This window comes from Capsicum annuum, chromosome 4 (genome assembly GCF_002878395.1).
Source record: "Capsicum annuum cultivar UCD-10X-F1 chromosome 4, UCD10Xv1.1, whole genome shotgun sequence".
Taxonomy (NCBI): domain Eukaryota; kingdom Viridiplantae; phylum Streptophyta; class Magnoliopsida; order Solanales; family Solanaceae; genus Capsicum; species Capsicum annuum.
The window spans coordinates 202750210-202767457 of NC_061114.1; the positions used below are offsets into that span (position 1 = coordinate 202750210).

The 17248-nt window shown below is 35.7% G+C and overlaps 1 protein-coding gene across 2 annotated transcripts; it reads left to right on the forward strand.

Moving 5' to 3' along the window:
* The first annotated feature begins 3704 nt into the window (after positions 1–3704).
* On the forward strand, positions 3705–17028 carry LOC107867568 (centromere-associated protein E). Of its 2 annotated transcripts, none has more exons than XM_016713860.2 (11): positions 3705–3830; positions 5180–5331; positions 5826–6026; positions 6277–6399; positions 7248–7285; positions 7359–7485; positions 8010–13616; positions 15039–15188; positions 15298–15396; positions 15480–15619; positions 16353–17028. In XM_016713860.2, exons 2-11 carry the CDS (start codon positions 5254–5256, stop codon positions 16591–16593), a joined length of 6804 nt encoding a protein of 2267 aa, XP_016569346.2. In that variant the 5' UTR covers positions 3705–3830; positions 5180–5253; the 3' UTR covers positions 16594–17028. The 2 variants fall into 2 exon arrangements, with proteins under 2 accessions (XP_016569346.2, XP_016569344.2); XM_016713858.2 differs by lacking the exon at positions 3705–3830 and adding an exon at positions 3922–4401.
* The last annotated feature ends 220 nt before the right edge of the window (positions 17029–17248 follow it).

Sequence of the window (17248 nt, forward strand, 5' to 3'; positions counted from 1 at the left end):
TCGGAAACTTGTCTATTTGACTGCAAGAAAGAGCGCAGTCGCCTTCGCAGGCAGCAAACTTTAACCTACTTTGGGTCGAAAGCTCCGTCAAACTTTCGAGATTGCACCACAATAATCCCACCAATTTTGTGCCCCTACCTAGGTTATAAGCCCGCTTTACCGGGCTTTATTGTTGCTTTTGACATTATAAAGTACGTATGTTGATTTATATTTGCCGATGTGGAATACAGCCAGTAAGTAAGTGTTTTTAATTTTCTAATGTAATCTTTTAACAATAGTTTTGGTGGTTAGAAAAATGATTATAGCTCGTTACTTCGTCTTTTTCACCAAGCTAGTGAAGACATAGATTCATATCTGTTCTTTCAAATTTATGCTACCAAATTATCTTAAACAAATGATTACCAATTACCAAGATAATAACAAGCTATAACTTACTAATTTTTATTGATACCTCGTATAATTTTTTTTTATTCCTGTTCGATGTATGGTATATGCACTGGAGTTCGATTATATCCAAATTGCGTGTTGCAAAGCCCATCGGGGGTAGCATCCTCAACATAAATGCAAAACCTCTGATTAAGAGTGGAAAAACCCTAATCATCCCATCACAACCCACGTTGTCGATACCTAATAATATGAGACAATTTTTTTGGAGTTAAAGACTTGAGATGCTTAGCATACCCAGTCATTCCTATTAAAGAATAGTGCCCTCCTCAACTTTTGTTTTCATTTATTCATTATATTGCAATATCCCATAGTTTATTATTTTTACTTTTTGAGTAAATTATAATACTAAACACCTTTATAATATGACTCAATTACATATAGACCATTTGATCTAAAATCGACCACTTATATATCTCGACATCTTATGTTATAAAAATCTTACACAAATACGCTGATGTTATCACATGTTTTCTAAATAAACACACCAAGGTCCTCCCTGAAAGATTTAAATCGATATTTCTCATCAACTAGAAATTATGATACAACTGAAAGTATAAATAGGTAATTCAGAATCTAGCATTAGCTGCTCCCGAATAAATACGATCGTTTTATTAATTCTGTTAGACCAACCTTTGAGTATAAGTAAGTTCAGCATTATGCAATGATTAATTCAAAACCATAAGTAAGTCCACATTTCTTTTTTGGATGATTAGTTAAGCAAGGGTTAATTATGTAGTAACCCGTCTTTTTCTGAAACTAAATATTACAAGCAACCTTTCAAGGAGAATAATTAGCTATTTTATATATCAATAAAGACATATCAACTTCTCGTATGCCCCTATATGTTTAATTTGTCAAATAATATTGCACCTACTTTTTGGAGGACCATATATTAGAATACCATGTATGTTCTTTATCGAGTCTAAATACCGTTTGATTTTTTAAAATCTAATTTTGAAGGAAAAAACATGGTACAGTAAGTAAGAAAGTTAATCAAAATATAAATACGTAAATTCATGATGAAAAAGTCAAGAAAAACGAATATATAATATATATACATTTAAAAAAAAATTCTTTACCTAAATAGAATTTTTTGACGAACGTATATCTAGTGATATCTCTTGAATACATATGGCTCTGACATTCAGTATAACTATATTGTTGCCTTATCTTTAGATCACATGATACAACCAACAAGGAATATGGTAAAGTGGTAATATAAATACTTTTTTATTGTTAAACATAGTCTCGATTTGAGTCCCCTTAGGTATGTAATTGCCTTTATTAGGGAGTGAGTCCCCCCTCCCCCAAACCCCCCAACCCCACCCCGTTGTGAAGTTTTTTTCTATCATGAATTTAGTTTAGTCGAATTTTAATACGGATATCAAACACCAACCAAAAAAAAAAATAGATCACACTGAATTAATGTTTTAAGATAGGAACAATATTGAATAACATGAAAACAAAGTTTCACAATTGAGCAAAATACAAAAATAAAATAAAATTGCCAGGTAGTTTAAGATCCTGAAATTGAATGAATATGATCCATGATAGCAACTCTTATATGATTCTGAAATTAAAGATTTTCCTTTTTAAGGTAATGTAGATGAAACTATTAAATACATCAAAACATGTGGTAATTTCTATAAATGACAATTAGAGCAACCACTTCCCATTACGTATACGAAATTGGACAAAAATGTAAGACAATTTTTGGCTTTACACGTTTGTGCATTTATACTAATCTGTTATCCCCAATTTCACTAATCTTTTATGGAAATAATTCATCACAAATTATCTAAACTATTTTAAGAAAATTTAACAATTTTTTCTCCTCTTAATAAAGTTGATACCATTATAGTCAATCTCAAGACCTGTTTGGCTATAAACATTATCCATTTAATTTATAAAAATTAGTGTTTCACCAAGAAAATTTCAAATTCAACTGGAAGTTGTAACTCAAATTTCACTTTTTACTTTTGAACTTTTATAACTACATTCAAGCATGAATATTAGCCAAATGCAAACTATTATTTGCAAAAATTATAACCAAATGAGAAAATAATGTGAAAAATATTTGGGGAAGTTGCAAGTTTTGTCGGTTAACTAGAAATAATTACATTCATTAGCCAACTATATAAAAACATATCTTATTCTAACAAATTTGTTTTCATAATATATTAAAATACAAAAACAATTTAATTGTTTACGATATTTAAATATAATGAAGTACTACTATTTATGTCATTTTTTCTAACCATATGTGCATATCATAAAATGGAAAACTGAATAAAATACTACAAAAGAAAAATATTATGTAGGCATTTGACCATGAATATTATTCATAATATTTTGAAATATGTTTTTACTTTATTCCAAAATACTTGTTAGGCCATAAATATTCCGGAATACGTTTTCATAATATTTGAATTTTTGAAAAACACCTAAAGAGGTGTTTTCATTATTTTTAGATTTACTTTTTATATTTTTTAATTTAATTTTTCAAAAATATCTAAATATTTTTATTTTCATAAAATAATTCAATTTTCATAAAACTCTATTTTCTAAAAAAATTATTTTCCCCTTTTACTATATTTTTTAACTTCAAAAATACAACATTACTATGGCTAAACATAACTTCAACTTCAAAATATCAAATAAAGTGAATATGATTTTGATTTTCATGGCCAAACGAGTCCACATATGATAATGAACGGTCAATGACGAAGTCCCTTTATATTTGTTTTTTGTATTTTCTCTCTGTCTACTTCAATTAGGATGTTTGATATTTGAAATGAGATAGATAAAGTTATTCCATGAATTTAAATATTTAATGAAATTAGTTATGTTATCATATTTATAGAATAACTTATTCAATTGTTATAATATAAATAATTTCGACACTAACTAATATCTTTAATCAAATATAAAATAAAATAATTGTATATTGTATTTCAAAATTATTATCCTTTTGGCTCGTACTAAACAAATCTTTTAGTGCGAGTGTGACAAAAAAAAAATACAGACAAAAGAAAAAAGTGCCAGAGTGATGGTGTTGACTAAGAGAAAATCAAAGGGTAATTTAATAATTTCCTATAATTTACATTTTTCAGACAAAAGGTAATAAAAAGACCACCTTATAAAATATAAAGTAATTAGTTAAGTAAACCCAAAATTAATTACATGAAAATTACATAATTTGGCGGGATATCTCTTTCTTTAATTTTAAACCCCCTCTGTTTCATCATATTCAAATTTAAACCCCCATATTTACTTCTATTTTACTCTAAAGCCATTGCCTTTTTTGTCTCCCCTTTCTCTTCTTTCTAAAGATTCTCAAGGTGTTTCCTTGCTTTTTAAGCTCCCCCAGATCTTACAATTAGGTATCGCACACAATTCCATTGGCTCCTTTTTTCAACATTACTTTTTTATTTTATTTTTTCTTAAAAAAAAGTCTTGAAAATGGGTGTTTTTTATTTTTATTTTTTAATGTTTCTTGAATGTGATGTTTGAGCTTTTGAACAATAATATCTACTGTTCATGAATGTGACATTTGGTTTCTCCACTGTAACTGTGAAGTGTTTGGGGAAAAAAATTGTTTATTACTATATTATTTTTGTCACTATTTTGAGGAAAAACAGTTGTGTACTAGTACTTCACTGTTTTTCATTCTTGTCTATTTTTAGCTCTTTTCTTGAACTTTTGAGGTTTTTGATAGATTCCCATTTCTCATTTTTGCTTTCTTGTTGAAAAAGATCTAATCTTTTTTACTTTGGGAAATTTTTCATGTTTTTTTTTTTTTTTTTAATGTTCTTGGGTCCAGGAATATCTTAGTTGCATTTTGTGGGATTTAAAGTTGGGTATTTTAAATTTGCATTGTTTAAAGTTTTTGAGATACTTGCTGGATCAGAAGAACTTGCTGGATCTTTAAGTCATTTTGCAAAACTGGAAGAGGTATTTTTGGGTTTTAGCTCAATTTTGAGCTTAGGGTACTTTAGTGGAAGTTGCAAATTTCAAGATCTGATCTTTTTTGGAAATGTTATGAGCTTGAGACTTGTTTAGTTTTTAATTGACTGTCTTCTTGGATCAATGCTAGCGTTTTAAAGTATCTTGTGGACCTGTTATAATTAAGATGATCACAATGGGTTCTCTAATGGCTTTGTTTAAGCTGAGGTTCTATTGGAAACAACCTCTCTCTATCTTTACGAGGTAGGGGTAAGGGTCAGATATGCGTACACTTTACCATCTCCAGACCTCACTTGTGGGTGGGATTACACTGCAGCTTAATCAGCTTACATATTTCAGTGTGGTTTCTTCCCAGCCTAAACTTTAGCTCTAGCGTCTTCCCTGCTAATTTTACCTCCCTGTATGTATGCCTGCACTATGAATTAACTGGAAATGTGCACATTCTTTTGGCTTAGTTTAACTTTGCCTTACCTTTTGTACCATGAATGCCATTGTGGCTTTTAAGAAGGTAACTTGGTTTAAAAATGAGTTCTTGTGTGGAGCTTCTCAAATGTCTTGACTTCTTAATTCCAGTAGAAATATGCTTAAGAATAATAGGCTAGACTATAATGTTTTGTTTATAATCTGGAGGACATGTGTGTCATCTGGTCATAAGCCATTGCAAGGTCCATAATTGGTTCATCATTAATTCATGTTTCTTCTTTCTGTGCATTATTGATTGTGCTTTCTTTTCTGATATTTCTACTTTTTGTCACAAATCTCTTAGGCCAGCTGAGATTGCTATTGTCTGGATTTGGGGAAATGATGGTTTGTAGCTGATGCTAAACTGGAGATGCAACAATGTCGAGGATCACAAAGTGGAAGCTTGAGAAGAATAAAGTGAAAGTGGTCTTTCGACTTCAATTTAATGCTACTCATGTAAGATCGAACACTTTTTATTTCAATTTAGTAATACGTGGTGGACAGATGTACCTTAGTAATAATGCCTAAAGATTTTCTTATCAAGATAGAGGCATATCCTGCAACATGTAACTCCTTGAGTTTACCAATTTCTTAAGATTATAGCAATAATAACATGATTGCTTTGGTGTGGTTCTCTATGTATAACTTTGGCCCAATCTAGTGCTGATGCATACCCTACAAAATCCTTCGTATCATTACCTTTTTAGTAACTATTATTAGTTACCTAGTCGATGGTATAAAAGCATATGCTACAAAAAAATGTTTAGCATTTAATGATGTGGGTAGATAAAAATATAACCATTGGGAAAACCAGTTAGTTGATGCAAAGTTCACTGTGATGTCTTGTACTTTTGGTGATGTATTTGGTAAAAAACAGAAGTAGCCAATGTCCAGTATACATTACCATAGAACAAGCATTGACTGAAAGTCGTCCCTTTTTGGTGTTACAGATACCACAATCTGGATGGGACAAGTTATTCATATCTTTTAGCCCTGCTGACTCTGGAAAAACAATTGCAAAGACAACCAAAGCCAATGTAAGAAATGGAACATGCAAATGGGCTGATCCAATTTATGAAACAACAAGGCTTCTTCAAGATGTCAAAACCAAACAATTTGATGAGAAGCTGTACAAACTTGTGGTTGCCATGGTAGATTTCGTTCGGTTTAGTTTCGATATTTCTTTACCTTATCACCAAAAGTTAAAAAAAAAAAAAAGCTTCTAAATTGCTTATACTTGAATTCCTGATTGACTCTCCTGACAGTTAATTTGTTTGTTGCAATGATGGATTCCGATGAATGCAAATTTTAAAAACTTAAACCTCTCTTGGTACTGAGTGGATTAATTTTCCTCTTTGATGTTGTTAATACTTTTCTCTTTGAATCTGATAATGCTCTCAGGGTTCTTCACGGTCTGGTATCCTGGGTGAGGCAACAATTAATCTTGCTGAGTATGCTGAAGCAGCAAAACCTTCTTCTGTTCCTTTACCTCTTCAAGGATGCAATGCGGGAACAGTATTACATGTGAGGCAAATATTGCTACTCCTGGCACTTCTACTTGATCACCTTCTGCATATGTCTAGATTTGTGTTCTAAGTCATAATGATGTGTTATAACTAATTGTTTTTGGTTGATATAAGAAAAGTATTCTCAATTGACATGTTTACTACCTGAAACTATAATCACCCTTAGTTGTGTTAGGTAGAGGATGTCCTTTTTGTTTTCACCATTTCCCATCTTCTAGAACTCAAGAACTGCTCTTAGGCAAAAACCAATGCCTCTCATGCAGCTGCATTTATATTATGTTTACTCTACCTAAACACCTGCTTGGAACTATATATTGAGTTTCTGTTACAATTACATTCCTGAGCGTATATATAGAAGTTCCACCTCTTAATCCAATAAATTAGCTCATTTTAGTTTCAATTCCTATATTCTTTCTTATTTTGAGCTTGAAAGAAGAACTGGTAGGCTTGGCGCCCTAGGCATTTTACATGAGTAGCATGGGTGATGGAACTCGATAGGGATCTCTGAATCAGTAACCTTACTTCTTCTTTCTTGCTGAACCAATAACATACATAAGAGAATTTCGTATCATCTGCTATGTCAAGCTAGTTAGGCTCAATCTTCATCAGTTTGATACTCATTAGCCTACAACATGAACATCATTACATTAGGATAATATTATATCAGCATGAATATAGGACATCTGATGTACCAGTCAATGTTTGCCCCTTACAATTCTATGTGATGATACTTTTCTATGTTCATATTAGTTCTGAATTTGTAGTTATTCATTTATGTATTCTGTAAATATTTATTTTTCTCGCTTCTGTTTAATTTGTTTGTTTAATTGCATGTTATTTCTCCAGGTCACAGTTCAGTTGCTAACATCTAAAACGGGATTCAGGTAGCACATCTTAACATCTAAAGCCACATGATTTTTCTTATGAGCAAGTGACAAAAGGTGCATTTGCTTGCAGAGAATTTGAGCAGCAAAGGGAACTTAGGGAAAGAGGTTTGCCGTCAGGATATGAGAACAAGCATGATGACTCTGTTACTGGGAAAGTCCTATTTTCAGGAGAGACTGCCCATGATCACATTGATAAGGTCTGATTATTTTTAGCACCTGCAAACTCTTCTTGGAGGACACAGTTGGTGATGGATACTCCCTTTGTACTTCATTTGGTGATCTAGAGTCTCAATTCTAGTTTTAGATTAGGTAGTTATCAGCATCCTAGCGTGAAATATGACTGAGTTTTGATCTTTCAAACTGGAATATAAATGTCCTGAAGGTTTCTGAATCACCAAAGTCTTAGTTCCTAATACATTGTTGTTGGTCAAATCAGCTTCTGCGACTTCCTATATTATCTATTGTTTCCTCGCCTTTGATCGTTGCTGTGAATTTCTGTACAGTTGCTGAACTCCTGAATTGGAAGTACCAGCTTCATTTAGCCTGTTACTTGACCATGCCAATTAGGCGATTTGAATAAATGTTCTAGAAAAAAAAGAGTAAATTTACTAGTCATTCATGACAGTGAGAAATTAGAACTTTTACTCTTCGTTCAATTTGCAAATTTCTTGATTTGCGTCTTTCGCATTTCCTGATCCTGGTTCCATTTTTTCTGATGTAGGTTAGTTCTAGGGTCAGATTCAGACCAGAGGCTAAAGAACTCTCTTCTGTTGAGGAGGAAGTGGAACTAAACGAGGAAAATACTGACTTGACGGCTGGATTTGATGGCTCTTCCAACACTTCAGAGAGTCTATACGCCGAAAAGCATGATTCATCTAGTGCACATGAAACTGATAGTCAAGGCCTGCCGTCGGAGAAAGGTAATAAATCTGACAGTCAAGCAATGGCCCAGAATAGTAGTTCAGTTCATGGATGGGCATCAGATTGCTCAGTGGATAATGAATTGGCAATTGCTTATGAGGAGAATAATAGACTTAGAGCAAGCCTAGAATTGGCAGAATCATCAATTTTTGAGCTTAAGCTGGAGGTAAGCAGTCTGCAAAGTCAAGCTAATGAATTGGGTTCTGAAACAGAAAAGTTTTCTCAGCTACTCACTGCTGAGATATCCTCTAGTGAGGAGTTGGTGAAAGAGGTTTCTGTCCTTAAATCAGAATGTTCAAATTTCAAAGATTGTATTGAAAGACTAAGAACTTTGAAATCTAGCTGTCAAAATCATGGTGAAAGTTGTGGTGCTGATTCTGGCCGCTTAGTTCTAGATCTACAGCTAAGATGGATGAAAGGAATTTCAGTGGTTGAAGATAGAATCAAAGAACTTCAAAATAAAGTTTGTCTTGGATTCTATGAAAGAGATTACAGGTTTCTTCATTCGGAATTGGAGGCATTGCTTCAAATTGTACAGGAGGTCAAACTAGGAGCAAGAGATGAAATGTCATTGCTAAATAAAGTAACATCAGTGGATGTAAAGGAGACTAGATCGACAACTTTACCCAATGTCGAACAGCCTTTGCCAGGGCTTGGGTTGGAATTGGACCTTTATTCACCAGAAAATTTGCTTCATCATATTGGCATACCCCCGCTGGTGTCTCAAGGAACTGATTCCAGTGTTGCTATTGATGCAATGAAAGCCAAAATTTTTGATCTGGTAAGAGAAGTGGATGAGGCGAAGGTCGAAAGAGAAAATCTGTTGAGAAAAATGGATCAGATGGAGTGTTACTATGAAGCTCTTGTTCAAGAACTCGAGGAAAATCAGAAGCAAATGCTGGCAGAGTTGCAGAGTCTAAGGAATGAACATTCAAATTGCCTTTATACCATTTCAAATAGCAAAGCTGAAATGGAACTAATGCGACAAGATATGAGTCAGCGTCTGTTACAGCTTGCTGATGAGAGACGTGATTTGGATACACTAAATAAGGAGCTCGAGAGAAGAGCTGCTACTTCAGAAGCAGCTCTGAAAAGAGCCCGCTTGAATTATTCTATTGCAGTAGATAAGCTGCAAAAGGATTTGGAGCTTCTTTCATCACAGGTCGTGTCCATGTTTGAGACTAATGAAAACCTCATCAAGCAAGCAATTCCAGAACTTTCACAATCACAATTCGTTGGGTTTGCAGATGTTGTTCAGAATTTAGAATATGATAATACAGAGCAGTTGCAGTTTCAGGATCAACATGTGATTGCAAAGAAACAAACAGTCAGTGGAGATGTCCTCACTGATGACTTGAAAAGATCACTCTGCTTGCAGGAGGAGCTTTACAGGAAGGTTGAAGAAGAACTTGGTGATATGTATTCAGTTAACTTGCACTTGGATATATTCTCCAGGGTTTTACTTGAAACTGTGTTTGAAGCTAATGCGAATGCTGCAATGATGAAGAGAACTAGGGATGAAATGGCTCAGCAGTTGGAGGCTTTAAATCTCAACAAGGAGCAGATGGTGGTGAGATTGCAGGTTGCTTTGGAAGACGTTCACATTTTGCACGAGGAGAAAGCAAGTTGCATCCTCAGATGCAATGATCTTGTTCTGCAGAATCAATCTTTGGAAGCTGAATTCGTGAGTCTTTCGAAGGCAAATTGTCTCCTCACTGAGAAGGTCATGGAATTGGAAGCAATCATGGTGCAGCATACAGAAACACAGAATAGATATGAAGCTTGTGTGGAAGAAAATATAGCACTCTCCACTTCATTGAAGCAGGAATTGTTGAACAACAGTAGCCTTCAAGATGAGATTTCATTTCTAAAGGATAATTTGGTAACTGTCAGATCCAACTCAGAGAACTTGGCTTCTGCAAATGAAAATCTTAATGCAGATATTAGCTTTGTGCAGTGTAAGTTGTCCGATATGTTGCTATCTTATGAGAAGGAACTATCTCTTCTATGCAATTCCTCTTTCCATGAGTTGGAGCTCAGGGATATAAGAGGTCTCACCATGCAGCTGGAAGAGGTGCAGTATAGTGTGTGCAGCAAGATTCCTCATCTTATGCAGGAGAAGCAAAATCTAGAAAGTGAAAAATCAGTTGCTGAGGTGTCCTTGAATGCTAGTAGATCAGAAATAATTTCCATGAAGCAAAAGTATAAAAATGATATACAGAGTATGGTAGCTAAATTTGATGTGTCAACTGCACTCGTGGAGAAACTTCAGGTTGAACTTGAATCTGTGACCAATAAACTTCATCTCAACTCTGAAGTTGAAGAAAAATATGCACAACAGAACAGAGAGCTTCTGGATGATCTTGCTTCCTTTGAAGTCCAGCTACAAAATCTAGTCTCGAAGAACGGGCATATTTCTCAAGAGATCTTGGGCTTGAACTCTATAGCCAATGAGTTTGAGCAGAATGAATTAATCATTTCTGAACTAATACAAGAGAAGGAGGATCTCGCGACCTCTTTACACAACAAAGCTGAGGAATTTGCCAAGCTTGCATCAGAAGTTAATCATCTGAGAGTCAATTTGAGAACTCTGCAAGATGATTTGCAACGTGAGAGAGGTCTTAAGGATAAACTTGAGGGTTCAGTCAAAAATCTTACTTTGCAGTTGAATGAGAAGGATGACAGGTTACTGGATTTGGAAAAGCAAATTGGTGAACTGGTGCATTTCAGGCAGTTGGCGTCTGAGTTAGAGATTGAGAAATCTAAACTTAGCCATCTTTTGCAGCAGCATGATGAGCGTGCAGCGAAGCTTCAGGAGGAGTTATCCTGTGTGCCTGGTCTAGAGGGCTCTGTAAGAGATCTTGCTTCACAATTGAACGACAAGCATGGCAGGTTACTGGATTTGGAAAAGCAAAATGCTGAAATGGTGCATTTCAGGCAACTGGCATCAGACTTAGAATTGGAAAAATCTAAGCTTGATCAGCTTTTGCAGCAGCGTGATGACCATGTTATAAAGCTTCAGGAAGAGGTGTCCCGTCTTTCTGGTTTGGAGGACTCAGTGCAAGGACTTGCTTCTCAACTGAGCGAAAAGAATGACAGGTTACTGGTTTTGGAAAAGAAAAATTCTGAGCTGGTGCATTTCAGGCAACTGGCATCAGATTTAGAAGTGGAAAAATCTAAACTTTATCAGCTTTTGCAGCAGCGTGATGAACATCTAATAAATCTTCAGGAACAGATGTCCCGTCTTTCTGGTTTAGAAGACTCGGTGCAAGGACTTACTTCTCAACTGAACGAGAAAAATGGCAGGTTACTAGATTTGGAAAAGCAAAATGCTGAGCTGGTGCATTTCAAGCAACTGGCATCAGAGTTAAGAGTGGAGAAATCAAGAGCTGATCAGCTCTTGCAGCAGCGCGATGAGCATGTGGCAAAGCTTCAGGAAGATTTGTCCTGTGTTTATGGTTTAGAGTGCACAGTTAGAGATCTTACTTCCCAATTGAATGAGAAGCATGACAGGTTACTGGACTTGGAAAAACAAAATGCTGAACTGGTGAATTTGAAGCAGCTGGCAGCAGATTTTGAAGTGGAGAAATGTAGACTTGACCAACTTGTGCAGCAGCGTGATGAGCATGTGGCTAAGCTTCAGGAAGATTTGTCCTGTGTTTCTGGTTTACAGTGCTCTGTTAGAGATCTTACTTCTCAATTGAATGAGAAGCATGACAGGTTACTGGACTTGGAAAAGCAAAATGCTGAACTTAAGAATTTCAGGCAGCTGGCAGCAGACTTTGAAGTGGAGAAATGTAGACTTGATCAACTTGTGCAGCAGCGTGATGAGCATGTGGCTAAGCTTCAGGAAGATTTGTCCTGTGTTTCTGGTTTAGAAAGCTCAGTGCGAGATCTTACTTCTCAATTGAACGAGGAGAATGAGAAGTTATTGGATTTGGAAAACCAAAATGCTGATCTGGTGCATTTCAGGAAGCTGGCATCAGAGTTAGGAGTGGAGAAATTTAGACTTAACCATCTTTTGCAGCAGCGAAGTAAGCAAATGGAGAAACTTCAGCAAGAGGTTTCCTATATTCCTGATCTTGAAAGGCACATGCTAGAAGTACAAGAGTATGCCATAGCTTCTGATGTTAAGTTCACAGTTGCCATGACTCACTGTGAAACTCTGGATCTAAAATTTGTGCGGCAGCTTAAATCATCTGATGGGTCCATTGCCGAGCTTCAGAAGAGATGTCATGATTTACAGGCCAAGTTGAATCAATGCCTTGCAAGTGAGGCTTGTTCGATTAAAGAAAACAAGGAGTTGCTAAGTTCTCTTTGTTCGGTTAGATCTGATTTAGAAGCTTCGACTGCTCAAAATAATGTTCTTTCAGATGCAAAGAAGGAGATGATGTTGGAGAATTCTCTCCTTAAAACTAATAATTATCATTTTCTTGAAGTAGAGAAGTTGAAGAACGTGCTGGCAAATGCCGAAGAAGAACTTAATTGCTTGTCACTCTCCAAGGAGGAACTGGAGATCATGGTGATTGTGCTCCGAGGTAAATTAGGTGAACTGCACTCCTACACGGTCTTAAAGGAGAACAAAGATGAAATGGTCAGCTTGCAGTTACAATGTAATGAGCTCATCCACAAGTGTAATGAGCTTAGTCACAAGCTCTCTGAGCAAGCCTTGAAAACAGAAGAGTTCAAAAACTTATCCATCCATTTGAAGGAGCTTAAGGATAAGGCTGATGCAGAATGTCTCCGGGTTCGCGAGAAAAGAGAATCTGAAGGACCACCTGTTGCTATGCAAGAATCCTTGCGAATAGTCTTTATAAAAGAGCAATATGAATCAAAGTTCCAAGAGTTGAAGCAACAAGTTACTATCTCCAAAAAGCACGGAGAAGATATGCTTTTGAAGTTACAAGACGCATTAGATGAGATCGAAGGCAGGAAGAGATCTGAAGCTTTGCACTTGAAGAAAAATGAAGACCTAGCTCTCAAAATCTTGTCTTTGGAATCTGAATTACAGTCTCTGCTTTCTGATAAGCGTGAAATAATGAAAGATCGTGACAGATTAAAGGCAGAATTGGAGTGTGCTGTTCTAAGTTTAGAGTGTTGCAAGGAAGAAAAGGAAAAACTCGAAATAACTTTGCGAGAACGAGTGAGAGAATACTCCAGAATTGCAGATGAACTTACTTTGACTAGAGAGCAGCTGATGAGCGTAACATCTTCTATTGTATCTAAGAGAGAAAATGGCCAGATGGGCAAAGTTGAACTTGTGCCTAATGAGACAAATGTACATCCTTCTCCTTATGCCACACCCCGAGAGGATTCATCTGATGCCTGGAATGTGAAGGAAACAACATTATTTATGGATGATAGAAGTGAAGAATCAAGCTCACCAGTGAAACTTCTACTCACCCCGGTAAGCTCTCTGACAAAAACTACTAATGTGGTAATGGTTAAGAATGTTGAAGACCTTATTTGAATATTCTATTTTTGGGCTAGGCAGCAGAAATCTACAGAGCTCGCATGAGAAATTTAGTATCTTAAATACCTATGTATCTACACTAACCTAATATAGTAGATAAACTCACCATCGTGTGTAAGTCCGAGTCTGTATAAAAGCCAGTGTAACCTTCAAATGTTAATTTTATGTACATTTTTATTCATGTTATAAACGAATAATTATTATTTCAGTAGAAGCAACATAAAGGCTTTTTCTGACTGAGTAAATAAACGACCTTGTTGTGCTTCCAATCTCATTTTACGTAGCAATTTGAAGCATAAGCAACTTCTTTAGATAGTCAAGCTACTCTCAAACATTTGGACCCAACCCATGGCCACTGTGAGTTGTGGCTAAAATTTCTACTAACCTGTAATGGTTTCTAAACTTACAAGCGGATTTAAGCTACCACTCTTACGAAAAACGGTATGCTTTCCTTCCTCTCCTCCATCCCCTTGTTCCGCCATTTCAAAGTTCCTTGGATAATTTATTCTGTTCTTATTTCTGCATCAAGATATGTGGTTATGAAATAAATCTGAATCATAACTATTAGTCTATCTCTACAGTCATGGTTCACTTCTTCTAGCTCGAGATTTCAGCATGTATGAGTCAGTCTCCTATGAAGTTGCATAAACAAGGAATAGTTGGTCTGTAATAAATTTAAGTACAGTTGAAGAGAGCAAGTTAGTTCCTTATAGAAGCAACTTTTTGTTGATAATGGGTTTTTAAAGAGAGGGAAGAAACGAGAATTGTTTCCTTTGCATTTACCATTAGCATCCATGGTTTTTTAGTTTTTTTTTACAATCTTCAACAGCTAGCCCAAGCATGTGAGACTTATCCTCAACTTGCTGGAATACCTTCAGGGATTTTTGTTGGTATAAAAGCATCAACAACATGTGAGGAATAAAAAGCATTAGGACATGGAGAACACTAGCTAGGACCTAGGGTATTTGGAAGGGAATAGGAGTTAGTAGCATGAAATAAAACTTGTAATCTTGATATAAAATGGAAGTAACAGTTTTCTTTCCACATGTTTGAAAGCCAACCCCAATTTATTTGGGATGGAGGCAATGTTGTTGTTTATTTGGAAGTCGCATGACTCATTTTTCCTGGTCATATGAAAATTGTAATCAAAGAAAGAAATGTATATGTCGGTGTATATTTGAGTTTAGGTGTATATGTCGGTGTATATTTGAGTTTAGGTGTATATGTCGGTGCCTGGACAGTGGTTAAATCAATGTTTCTGATTGCACAGATCCCTGCTTTTGTCTTTTACTTCATGGAGTCCTTTGGTTTTTGAAGTACTTGTTTTTTTTCTTCTTCTTTTTTCATCATTTACAGGATGCTGCGTCAGCAGGAGCGCGTGCAACAACTGGAGATTCACCTCTTGAAGGTTACTCACCACCGAGCAATGGAAGGCATATAGATTTCAGCACTGAACAGTTTGGAAGAAGGAATTTGAGGTCTAGCATGGAACATCTACATGAAGAGGTACTCATTGATCTTATAAATTTGTTGATCCAATTTGAGTCAGCAATCAGATTACAAGTCAGATATATGGTGGTGCCATAGCAATTTTTTTCTTTCACTTGACTTGCAGTTGGAAAGGATGAAACGTGAAAACTCTCTCATTCCCGAGGACCATTATTCTAATCCAGGCATTGAAATTCTTCAGAATGAACTTGTGCAACTACACAAGGTATACCGAGGTAACTTGTATACATTATAGTTGAATATGTTATCTTGACGCTGATCTGTTTATCATGGTTCTTAATCTACAAGGCAAATGAAGAGCTCCGAAGCATGTTCCCAACATTCAAGGATATAGCTAGCACTGGTAATGCATTGGAGAGGGTACTTGCCCTTGAAATTGAGCTTGCTGAAGCGTTAAAGGCAAAAAATAAACCGAGTATGTTCCAGAGGTAGGATATTGCTATTACTTCTTCATCTTTGCCTTCTGCTTAATTGCCCGGGAAGATACTGTTCTTCCATTTCTTTTACTCAATTATAATAAATCTTTTCATCGTGATTTCAAGCTGGTTAATCAATAATCTCAATGACATTGTCCAGCCCTGCTTAATTTCGGATGTTGCTAAATTGAGTCTTAAAGTGTTAACAATTGATACTACTTTCTACATTTGATCTGTTGCTGTAGGTCTATGTTAGCATCAAATTATGTTTTCCTCAGACTTATTGATTTCTTCTCAATTCTGGAAAATACTTATGGAAATAATAGAATTTTATATGTAGCTGACTGACAGGTGATGATCTATGCATTAAAGCGGCTTTCTGAACATTTCTTCCCTACCTTCTCAATTGTACTAGGAATTACAAGTGAAGTTCACACAATTCATATATTGAAGTTTGAACTGCATATATAGAATCTGTATATCATGTTTTGCAAGGAATTCCTTGAAGCATTTCCTAGGTGTATCTACGAAGACACTAAACAAATATTTTCTTTTAATCTGCTTGTATGGCAATGAGCAGTATCCGAGGCTACTGCCATATCAGTTGCTCCTGTCTTATGCTAGGGGCCTTACTGGAGAAGTAACTATTAGAAGTGTTTTGCTGTTATTCCAATGCATCATGTGATTATATTCATTGCGAGGATAAACACTATAAAAGTGACAAGCAATTTCTTTATGTTTTCAGTTCGTTTCTGAAACAACATAGTGATGATGAAGCAATCTTCAAAAGCTTCCGAGACATCAATGAGTTGATTAAGGAAATGTTGGAAATCAAAGAAAAGCATGTAGTTATGGAGAATGAACTGAGGGAAATGCACGATCGTTACTCTCAACTTAGCCTCCAGTTTGCTGAGGTTGAAGGCGAGAGACAAAAACTGAAGATGACACTCAAGAATGTTCGAGCATCTAGGACAAAGCTCATGTAACTAAATCGCTCCTCATCCTCCATCGTAGACAGTCCTTCTTCATAGGCGCTGTTTCAATCCATTGCTTGATTTGCTCGTTTCAAGAAGAGTGCCAGCGTTCAAGACTTCCACACCTTGTCTTGCATGTCAACTCTAGAAGTTGGTTCACTTGTATGGACAAAGCATGCCAAGATTTGTTCCAAATATGGAGGAGCCAGAGCCAGCCCTGCAAGCTGCCTTAATTCTTGTAAATGTAAATCTGTGGCTGACAGATTTTGTAACCCATTTTAAATTAATGCGTAGATCTAGATGTCCCATACATTATAGCCTCATTTTTCCATTTTATACCTGTATTTGGCTGTAATATTATGTATAGAAATTAGATTATCCTGTAATTAACTCCGTTTCTCCTACTTTAAGCCGCTTAAGAGGCATAAAAATTTGTTCAGTTTTCAATATGGGTGTGCTTCCCTCTAGTACAGTTTTGACATGAAATGTAAGTTGGAATTTGACTTGCATCTTATTCTAGAGGAGATGGAAGTGAAGACCATAAAGCATCTCGGTGTACTAAAGCTCTCGCTATCCGTGAGGTCCAACCGGCCCGGTGCCTATATGATGAATTCGATGCCATGTAGGCATTGGAGCATCAATAACAGAAGACATAGTATAACAACAA